At 35.9% G+C, this 11,861-nt stretch overlaps 1 protein-coding gene across 1 annotated transcript in view; it reads right to left on the minus strand.

Annotated features, from left to right (window-relative positions):
- Positions 1-7,096: 7,096 nt before the first annotated feature.
- LOC128658202 (fibrous sheath CABYR-binding protein-like) overlaps positions 7,097-11,861 on the minus strand; it is a 12,895-nt gene continuing 8,130 nt past the window's right edge. Inside the window, exons 2-3 of the mRNA XM_053712728.1 lie at positions 8,068-8,381; positions 7,097-7,985 (exon numbers count right to left, since the gene is read on the minus strand). Coding sequence (XP_053568703.1) covers positions 7,097-7,985; positions 8,068-8,381 — 1,203 coding nt within the window. The remainder of the gene's footprint in view (positions 7,986-8,067; positions 8,382-11,861) is intronic.

The following is an 11,861-nucleotide window of genomic DNA, read 5'->3' on the forward strand; positions in this document are numbered from 1 at the left end:
ATTGGCAAATAACTGTGTTGCGTGTTTATTTCAGGTGATGAATATAAAAGAGTAAATGGGGATAACAAAGGTATAATGTTGTAAAATGTTAAAAATAAAAGTAAAATTAGTTTAAAGGTGTGAATTTATTGGGAAGGGAAAAATTCAGCCTCTAAGCCTTGCTTTTTCTCCAATGCTTGAAACATGAGGGTGTTCAGCTGATAATGCCCTTGTTATGTTTACAAACAATCTACACGTGTTTTACCAAAATTCATCCGGGTTTCATCTGGCTCCATTTAATTGGTACACATCAATACTGTTGTATTTATTTACAATGATGCAACCTAATTTTTATGCTTGGGTGAAAAATACATTGTCCATACTTAGATATTATGTTGCCACCAACAAATATAACATTGTGCAATGTGTATGAGCTTCATTCAGTTAATATTTTTCATCTACAAATCTTTTATATTATTACTATTCACAAAAAAATTGTGGCAGATGGGAAAACGTAAATACTGTACCCAACATATTTTTTACACTTCTTCATTCTGTTTTACAAAATGGATTAAGGAAACTATTTTTTCACTGCTTTTTATCATTACAAAACATCCCTAATTGTAAAGGAAAGGGGAATCATTTATTTCTTCATTCATGCCATTAACGTTTAACATTTTTAAGTTATAAATCCATTTGCATTCTATTTGCAACCATCTCTGGTCAATATTTCCTCCTCTCTCTTGCATATTCAATATTTTCAAACCTCTAAATTACAAAGCTTTTTTGTTTCTATTAGGATACTCTGTAAAATGTCTAGCTACACTGCTACACACATTTATTTTTAATATCTCAAGTGTGCTGTTTAATACGTTCTTTCAGTTCCCTATACGTTTTCCCAATATAACTCATTTGACATTTGCAAAATATAATATATACAACTCCTTCACTTTTACATGTTATATGTCCTTTCACTATATGATAAACTCCATATTTATCTCTAAAGCTATGTCCCATTTTCATATTGTTATAAACTGAACAATGGTTACATCTAAAATTACCACTTCTATTTTGCACCTTGGTTAGTCAGGTTTCACAATGTTTGTTTGGCAACAAGCTGTTCACTAATTTATCTTTAAAACTAGGGGCTCATTTTGCCATCATAAGGGGTGAATCACCCACTATTCTAAACACTGTTGCATCTCCTTGTTAAACATGACAATATTTTCCTAAAATAGCCCTTATGTCTTGCCATTTATTATTGGATGTGCTTAAAAACCTTACATTTTCTTTTTGAGGATTCCTTTGATCTACCTTACTTTCATATAACATATCTCTCGATATGATCTTAGATCTATTAAATGCTGACTTCCATGTTTGCTGAGTATACCTTCTTTCTTTAAATCTGTCTTGTAGTTCCTTTGCCTCATTTTTAAATTGGCCATAATCAGAACAGTTTCTTCTATGTCATGAATATTTGCCACAAGGAATATTACGAATTAGTTTACGGGGGTGATGACTGTCAAAGGCTAATAAAAAATTTCCTGCAGTGTATTTTCTATGATTGGCTGTAACTAATATATTTCTCTTCCAAATTATATGAAAATCACAAACATTATTTCTTCCCTACTATGATTAAATGAGAATTTAAGGTTACAATAATTTATATTGATATCATGCATACATGTCCTCAATTCATCCTTAGTTCCCTCCCATAGGAGGAGCACATCATCAATAAATCTCAGCCACAAAATAATAGCTTTCTCATAACCTTGTTCACAATCTAAAATGCATTCCTGTTCCTTTTTGCCAAGATATAGACATGCATATGTAAGGGCACAACATGTCCCTATTGCTGTTCTAAGGATCTGTTCATAATATTTACCATAAAACAGGAAATAGTGTGTTGCAAAATGAAAAGTAACAATCCTAATACAAAATTAGTTTGCTGATTATACTCCTGTCCCATTGATTTAGAAAATATTCACAAACATGTATGCCTTTTTTATGGGGAATAGGGGAATACAATGCCTTCACTTCAATTGCTACCAAAACATTATTCTCATTCAACACTAAACCATCCAGTTTTTTCAGGACATCAATGGTGTCCATTATGTAGTAAGGGAGATTCAATAAACTTGGCCTTATACAAAAATCTACATATAGAGAAATTTTTTCCGTTAAGCCACCCAACCCTGAGACTATAGGTTTGCCTTTATGTAGTTTAAGTAGGGTGTAAATTGTGGGGTTCTTTGGATTCATCAAATACAAAAATTCTAATTCACGTTTATTTATTATCACCCCCTCACTCAAAACTCTTGCTAACATTTGATAAAGAATTTATCTATATTGTTTCGTAGGATCTTTTTTCAAAGTTCTATAATGTGTTCTATCACATAATTGAAGGGTACATTCATCTTTACATCTAAGACCGCCGTTATCCAAAGATTTAATGATAATAGAGTCATCATCCTTTAGTTGTTTTAGAGCTCCTCTTTATTTCTTACTCTGATTGTCATGAAAGGGAGTTTTTTTTATCCAATATCTCAATGTCCCTTTCTACCAATTTTACAAAATGATGTACTAATGTTACACTAGATAAAACTGGAATTTATGTTGATTTGTTATGTAGGGTACTAAATCCTATATTTATTTCTCCATTGCTTGTGTCATTTCCTCTATTCTGCCGTCCTTTGAAGACTTTGCTTCTCGTGTAATAGTGTTTCCTCTTTCCTATTGTTTTCATGCAATTTTTTTAATAAAACGTTTCCGGCAAAAAGATGGACAAAGTTAAACCTTTATTCAGGACCTCAATTTGAGGTTACATTAATACTTTATGTGACAAATATACTACTCTATTCTACACACTTATTTCTCTATTCTCTTCCATAGGCTCCAATGAGAGCCTCGTTTTCATGGCGACAACCAACAGCAAACCACCTAGTGCAGGTCAGGGGGAAAATTGCGCTGAGTTTGGCAGCAATAAGAAAATATATATGTATATGCTTATAAACATACTGTATATATTTTTGTGTATATGTGTATATACACATATAAACATATAAACACATATATATATATATATATATATATATATATATATATATATATATATATATGTGTCTAAGCATATACATTTATAGAGAAAACACAGTCCCCCTATTGACCTCCATGTAAAGGCACTCACTTAAACCCCTTATAACTGCTGTGTGCAGTTTAAAAATGTATTTGATGTTACTGTACTGTCTCTTTATTTTGGGGGCAATTGGGGCAGAGGTTTGAGCTCTAGTTAACAATTTCTAGAGCTAAGTGTAAAAGTGAGATCGCAGTAGCATTAACCAGACACTTGTAATGACTGGTTAATTAACATTCGCTGGTAAAGGGACAATTTGCCTCTTTACCAGAGAACAATAAGATAGCACCTCACTTGTAATCTAGCTCAATATGGGATATTGAAAAACAAAGTTCTGTGAGCTCAACCTGATGTGGTAACATATGGTTGTTTTGTGATGCAGACTTGGAGGTGCTTATATTTTATATTTTAAACTTCACAAGTCCAGAGGTATACAATACAGTGACAATAAGATTACTGAGTGACATACTGGTTGACTGTTTAAGAGGTTTGGTGATACATATTATCATTATAATGCCCTATATGAAATCTGGAAACCCATATTCAGGGTTTGTGCACAAACCGTAAAACACTTAATAGCCAATTAATCTTTTATGTTACCTAATTACCTATTTCTTGTAGTGTAGATTAATATTTTGCTTTTATACATGCATATATACACATATAACCATATATATATACACATGTATACATATGTATATATACTTTGGAGCCCTATCCACTCAAATACCTGAAAGCAAGAAAAATCATTTTTAATACATTTTAATATTTAACAATGCGTTTTCCTGTGTATGTACTGTAAATATTTTACTCTCCAATGTTCTTCACACAGGGGAAAATGTTCTATGTATTCTATGTAAAATTTAAATAGAAAATCATATATACAGTATATGTATATATATTTATACAATATATAAAGGTATATATATATATATATTACAAAAAATACATCATATATCTATATATGTAGACTTATCTATTTAAAAATAAATAGAACATTTAACCTTTGTGAAGAACAGTGGAATGTAAAATATTCATAACTACCTGGTGGTGTTTGTGTGCCAGCTAAAGAGCAAAATAGCGCACCACTTGTATTCTGGCCCAGTGTGTTTATGGGACTGTTTTTACATCTCTTTAAGATTAAAGGACCAGTAAATACAGGAGATTTGCATAATTAACAAATGCATGATAAAAAGAGAATGCAATAGCACATAGAGGCCTATTTACTAAAATCTGCACTGTCGGATCAGGTCCGCAAGACCTCGCTGAATGCGGAGAGCAATACGCTCTCTGTATTCAGCATTGCACCAGCAGCTCACGAGAGCTGCTGGTGCAACGCCGCCCCCTGCAGACTCACAGCCAATAGGCCGACAGCAGGGGGTGTCAATCAACCCAATCGTACTCGATCGGGTTGAATTCTAGCGATTCCTGTCCGCCTGCTCAGAGCAGGCAGACAGGGTTATGGAGCAGCGGTCTTTGTGACCGCCACTTCATAACTGCTGTTTCTGGCAAGTCTAAAGACTCGCCAGAAACACGGGCCCACAAGCGCCTTACGGAGCTTGATAAATGGGCCCTTTAGTCTGAACTTCAAATGAGTAGTAGATTTTTTTCAGAGAAATGTCAAAGTTATATATATTTCCACTCCTCCTGTATCATGTGACAGAGATCAGCCAATCACAAACGCATATACATATATTCTGGGCATTCCTGCAAATGCTTTGTTATTGGAAGTAAATTGGAAAGTTTTTTTAAAATTGTATGTTATATCTAAATCATAAAAGTCTAATTTTACCTTGAATGTCCCTTTAATCAAGAAGAGAAAAAAAGGAGCAGACATAGAGAGGGATATACTTATAGAGGGACAGTGAAAGCCCTTTATCAGGATAAATAAACTATTGTGAGCCATCCCACCCAGGAAGTCCCTCACATTAAAATCTAGGAAACCATAACACAGGATTAAGTGCCAGATTGTTTTATATATTAAATTACAGTGGTGTGACTTAGGTTCACAATCTTTGCAGGTTGTGATCTCAGGGTTATACTAAAAGATAAGTTGTCATGGATATCTAAACTGAACTTCTAAGTTTTAATATATATTTGCAAAAGTGTTTAAGGGACACTAAATTCAAACTGTTATGATTCAGATACAGTATGCAATTTTACAATGCAACTTTCCAATTGAAATCCATTATCAAATTGTGCAGTGTTTTTTTATATGCACACTGTTCTGGGACACCAGTTCTAACTGAGCATACAGCGTATATGTATACGAGTAAGCTATTGACTGACATCAGTCACATGATAGGGGGGCAGGGTTATGAAAGGAATCTTTGAAATTGGTTAGAAAAAAAAATTCTGCTAGTTTGAAATTCAAAGTAATTGTTATTACATTATCTTTTGATTATACACGTTAAATATGCAATTTACAAACTGAAACAGATTAGAGCATTTGTATTGCACAAGGGTAATCATTGTATTGTTAGATTACAGAATTAAAACCACAACTTATTCATGTGCTACATATCTTTCAAGTGAGGCAGCACATAAGTTTATGAGTTATATGTGAAATAGCAACAAAATGACATTATTTTTTTATACATACATGTTTGTGTATACTGTATGTGTTCTTTAGGCCTAATTTGCATTATATTTATTAATATGCCAATGCAATGTACTAATTGTATTTTTTATCCTTTTTCTTTATGTATGCACATCTGTGTATAAAGAATAGCCTACCCGTGCCTGAGGGGTTGGAGCATTTGGAAAAATAAACCCTCCAAAAAATAAAAATAGAGAAAAGTTATTAGACTCCAGTAATAGGCTTAAAGGGAATTAAACCCAATTTTTTTCTTTCATGATTCATTTAGAGCGTGTGATTTTAAACAACTTTCCAATTTACTTATATTATCTAATTTGTTCTGTTCTCTTGGTATACTTTGTTGAAAGGGATACCTGGGTATGCTCTGGAGCTGCTGATTGGTGGCTACACAAATATGCCTCATGTAATTGGCTCACCCAATATGTTAACCAGCTCCCAGTAGTGCATTGCTGCTTCTTCAGCAAAATATACCAAGAGAATGAAGCAAATTAGATAATAGAAGTAAATTGGAAAGTTGTTTAAAATTGTAGGTTCTATTTGAATCATAAAAGAAAAATGTTGGGTTTCATGTCCCTTTGAAGTTAAAGTGCTGTGACTACTTTGGTGTCATGTTTGCTCATCAATTCATTTGTATTGCACAAGGGTAATCTTTGTATAGTTAGATTACTGAATTAAAAGCACTCATTCATATACTTCATATACATCACTTTCAAGCAATTCAGCACGTATGTTTGGGATTGGGAGTTATACTGTATGTGAAATATCATATACAAAATCACATTAATTTTTTTTTTTACATCAATTTCTTTACGCATGCATGTATATAAATATACAGTATACTGTAGGCATCCGAGGAGGTGGAGCATTAAAAAAAAACAACAAGAAAAAACTCACAGGTGGTTGTTGTATTATTATTATTATCGGGTATTTATAAAGCGCCAGCAGATTACGCAGCGCTATACAAGTAATAATAAAACATTACAGGAATGCATTACATACACAAACAAACAAGTACAGTATTGGGGGACATTACAGTTGTAGGTACAATAATTGAGATATACAAAAGAAGAGGAATGCCCTGTCCTTGAGCACAATCAGTAGTAGTTCACTTTAAATACAAAGTGGCCTGCAGGTAGAAAGGCTCTCAAGCTTACAATCTAAAGGAGAGGGAATGGGCACAGAAGGTGAGGGAGAAGGGAAATATGTCTGATATAAGGCAGTGTAAACTTAGAGTGAGTGAAGTGTGTGGTGAGCAAATGAGGGTTGTAAAAGTGTAACAGAGTATGGTAAAGTGGCAGTACAGAGGCTGTGAGTGTGAAGTAGTGTCTCTATCCTGGTTCATTAGTGACAGCTGTATCTAATTGCTGTTAGGAGGTATTTATATATTAAGGAAAACACCAGGTTGGGTGGTAGTGGAGTGAGGATTGGAGAGCTAGTGCTTGCAGAGCTGGGATTCTGCTGTTAGATTGTGAGGCTTTTACATTTGCTTGCAGAGCTGGGATTGTGCTGTTAGATTGTGAGGCTTTTACATTTGCTTGCAGAGCTGGGATACTGCTGTTAGATTGTGAGGCTTTTACAGTTGCTTGCAGAGCTGGGATTCTGCTGTTAGATTGTGAGGCTTTTAAATTTGCTTGCAGAGCTGGGATACTGCTGTTAGATTGTGAGGCTTTTACATTTGCTTGCAGAGCTGGGATACTGCTGTTAGATTGTGAGGCTTTTACATTTGCTTGCAGAGCTGGGATACTGCTGTTAGATTGTGAGGCTTTTACATTTGCTTGCAGAGATGGGATACTGCTGTTAGATTGTGAGGCTTTTACAGTTGCTTGCAGAGATGGGATACTGCTGTTAGATTGTGAGGCTTTTACATTTGCTTGCAGAGATGGGATACTGCTGTTAGATTGTGAGGCTTTTACAGTTGCTTGCAGAGATGGGATACTGCTGTTAGATTGTGAGGCTTTTACAGTTGCTTGCAGAGCTGGGATACTGCTGTTAGATTGTGAGGCTTTTACAGTTGCTTGCAGAGCTGGGATACTGCTGTTAGATTGTGAGGCTTTTACAGTTGCTTGCAGAGCTGGGATACTGCTGTTAGATTGTGAGGCTTTTACAGTTGCTTGCAGAGCTGGGATACTGCTGTTAGATTGTGAGGCTTTTACATTTGCTTGCAGAGCTGGGATACTGCTGTTAGATTGTGAGGCTTTTACAGTTGCTTGCAGAGCTGGGATACTGCTGTTAGATTGTGAGGCTTTTACAGTTGCTTGCAGAGCTGGGATACTGCTGTTAGATTGTGAGGCTTTTTACAGTTGCTTGCAGAGCTGGGATACTGCTGTTAGATTGTGAGGCTTTTACAGTTGCTTGCAGAGCTGGGATTCTGCTGTTAGATTGTGAGGCTTTTACAGTTGCTTGCAGAGCTGGGATACTGCTGTTAGATTGTGAGGCTTTTACAGTTGCTTGCAGAGCTGGGATACTGCTGTTAGATTGTGAGGCTTTTACAGTTGCTTGCAGAGCTGGGATACTGCTGTTAGATTGTGAGGCTTTTACAGTTGCTTGCAGAGCTGGGATACTGCTGTTAGATTGTGAGGCTTTTACAGTTGCTTGCCGAGCTGGGATACTGCTGTTAGATTGTGAGGCTTTTACAGTTGCTTGCAGAGCTGGGATACTGCTGTTTGTGAGCTGTGAGAAAGAGAGTGGTAAGGTAAAACTTGTATTTTATTTGCCTAATTTGCATTTTATTTAAGTGATGGTAAACTCTTACAGGTGCGAGTTACAAGTTCCATAATAATTTAAAATTTTGGCATATAGAACACTGACAGATTCAGTCAAAACAAAAACGTGTTCAAAAACTTATGGCTAGATTTAGAGTTTGGCGGCCAAAGGGGTGTGTTAGCTACGCATGCTTTTTTTTCCCCCCGCACCTTTTAAATACCGCTGGTATTTAGAGTTCACAGAATGGCTGGGTTTTCAGTGCGTTAGGCTCCAAAAAGGGAGCGTAGAGCATAATTTAACGCCACTGCAACTCTAGATACCAGCGGTGCTTACGGATGCGGCCAGCTTCAAAAACGTGTTTGTGCACGATATCCCCATAGAAAACAATGGGGCCATTTGAGCTGAAAAAAACCTAACACCTGCAAAAAAGCAGCGTTCAGCTCCTAACGCAGCCCCATTGTTTTCTATGGGGAAACACTTCCTACGTCTGCACCTAACACCCTAACATGTACCCCGAGTCTAAACACCCCTAACCTTACACTTATTAACCCCTAATCTGCCGCCCCCGCTATCGCTGACACCTGCATATTTTTTTAACCCCTAATCTGCCGCTCCGTAAACCGCCGCTACCTACATTATCCCTATGTACCCCTAATCTGCTGCCCCAAACACTGCCGACCCCTATATTATATTTATTAACCTCTAATCTGCCCCCCTCAACGTCGCCTCCACCTGCCTACACTTATTAACCCCAATCTGCCGAGCGGACCGCACTGCTACTATAATAAAGTTATTAACCCCTAATCCGCCTCACTCCCGCCTCAATAACCCTATAATAAATAGTATTAAACCCTAATCTGCCCTCCCTAACATCGCCGACACCTAACTTAAATTATTAACCCCTAATCTGCCGACCGAATCTCGCCGCTACTGTAATAAATGGATTAACCCCTAAAGCTAACCCTAACACCCCCCTAAGTTAAATATAATTTAAATCTAACGAAATAAATTAACTCTTATTAAATAAATTATTCCTATTTAAAGCTAAATACTTACCTGTTAAATAAACCCTAATATAGCTACAATATAAATTATAATTATATTATAGCTATTTTAGGATTTATATTTATTTTACAGGCAACTTTGTATTTATTTTAACCAGGTACAATAGCTATTAAATAGTTAATAACTATTTAATAGCTAAAATAGTTAAAATAATTACAAAATTACCTGTAAAATAAATCCTAACCTAAGTTACAATTAAACCTAACACTACACTATCAATAAATAAATTAAATAAAATACCTACAATTATCTACAATTAAACCTAACATTATACTATCAATAAATTAATTAAATACAATATCTACAAATAAATACAATTAAATAAACTAACTAAAGTACAAAAAATAAAAAAGAACTAAGTTACAAAAAATAAAAAAATATTTACAAACATTAGAAAAATATTACAACAATTTGAAACTAATTACACCTACTCTAAGCCCCCTAATAAAATAACAAAGCCCCCCCAAATAAAAAAATGCAATACCCTATTCTAAATTAGAAATGTTCAAAGCTCTTTTACCTTACCAGCCCTTAAAAGGACCTTTTGTGGGGCATGCCCCTAAGAATTCAGCTCTTTTGCCTGTAAAAAAAAACATACAATACCCCCCCCCAACATTACAACCCACCACCCACATACCCCTAATCTAACCCAAACCCCCCTTAAATAAACATAACACTAAGCCCCTGAAGATCTTCCTACCTTATCTTCACCTTACCGGGTATCACCAATCGGTCCTGGCTCCGAAATCTTCATCCAACCCAAGCGGGGGCTGGCGATCCATAATCCTGCGGCTGAAGAGGTCCAGAAGAGGCTACAAAGTCTTCATCCTATCCGGGAAGAAGAGGCGATCCAGACCGGCAACCATCATGATCCAAGCGGCATCTTCTATCTTCATCCGATGAGGAACGGCAACATCGTGAAGACCTCCAGCGCGGATCAATCTTCTTCCTCCGATGTCCAACTGAAGAATGACGGTTCCTTTAAGAGACGTCATCCAAGATGGCGTCCCTCGAATTCCGATTGGCTGATAGGATTCTATCAGCCAATCGGAATTAAGGTAGGAAAATTCTGATTGGCTGATGGAATCAGCCAATCAGAATCAAGTTCAATCCGATTGGCTGATCCAATCAGCCAATCAGATTGAGCTCGCATTCTATTGGCTGATCGGAACAGCCAATAGAATGCGAGCTCAATCTGATTGGCTGATTGGATCAGCCAATCGGATTGAACTTGATTCTGATTGGCTGATTCCATCAGCCAATCAGAATTTTCCTACCTTAATTCCGATTGGCTGATAGAATCCTATCAGCCAATCGGAATTCGAGGGACGCCATCTTGGATGACGTCCCTTAAAGGAACCGTCATTCTTCAGTTGGACGTCGGAGGAAGAAGATTGATCCGCGCTGGAGGTATCCACAATGGAGCCGTTCCTCATCGGATGAAGATAGAAGATGCCGCTTGGATCAAGATGGTTGCCGGTCTGGATCGCCTCTTCTTCCCGGATAGGATGAAGACTTTGGAGCCTCTTCTGGACCTCTTCAGCCGCAGGATTATGGATCGTCAGCCCCCGCTTGGGTTGGATGAAGATTTCAGAGCCAGGACCGAACGGTGATACCCGGCGAGGTGAAGATAAGGTAGGAAGATCTTCAGGGGCTTAGTGTTAGGTTTATTTAAGGGGGGTTTGGATTAGATTAGGGGTATGTGGGTGGTGGGTTGTAATGTTGGGGGGGGTATTGTATGTTTTTTTTTACAGGCAAAAGAGCTGAATTCTTTGGGGCATGCCCCACAAAAGGTCCTTTTAAGGGCTGGTAAGGTAAAAGAGCTTTGAACTTTTTTAATTTAGAATAGGGTAGGGCATTTTTTTATTTTGGGGGCTTTGTTATTTTATTAGGGGGCTTAGAGTAGGTGTAATTAGTTTAAAATTGTTGTAATATTTTTCTAATGTTTGTAAATATTTTTTTATTTTTTGTAACTTAGTTCTTTTTTATTTTTTGTACTTTAGTTAGTTTATTTAATTGTAGTTATTTGTAGGTATTTTATTTAATTTATTTATTGATAGTGTAGTGTTAGGTTTAATTGTTACTTAGGTTAGGATTTATTTTACAGGTAATTTAGTAATTATTTTAACTAGGCAACTATTAAATAGTTATTAACTATTTAATAGCTATTGTACCTGGTTAAAATAATTACAAAGTTACCTGTTAAATAAATATAAATCCTAAAATAGCTATAATATAATTATAATTTATATTGTAGCTATATTAGGGTTTATTTTACAGGTAAGTATTTAGCTTTAAATAGGAATAATTTATTTAATAATAGTTAATTTATTTTGTTAGATTTAAATTATATTTAAGTTAGGGGGGTGTTAGGGTTAGAAT

Source organism: Bombina bombina, chromosome 4, assembly GCF_027579735.1.
Source record: "Bombina bombina isolate aBomBom1 chromosome 4, aBomBom1.pri, whole genome shotgun sequence".
Taxonomy (NCBI): Eukaryota; Metazoa; Chordata; class Amphibia; order Anura; family Bombinatoridae; genus Bombina; species Bombina bombina.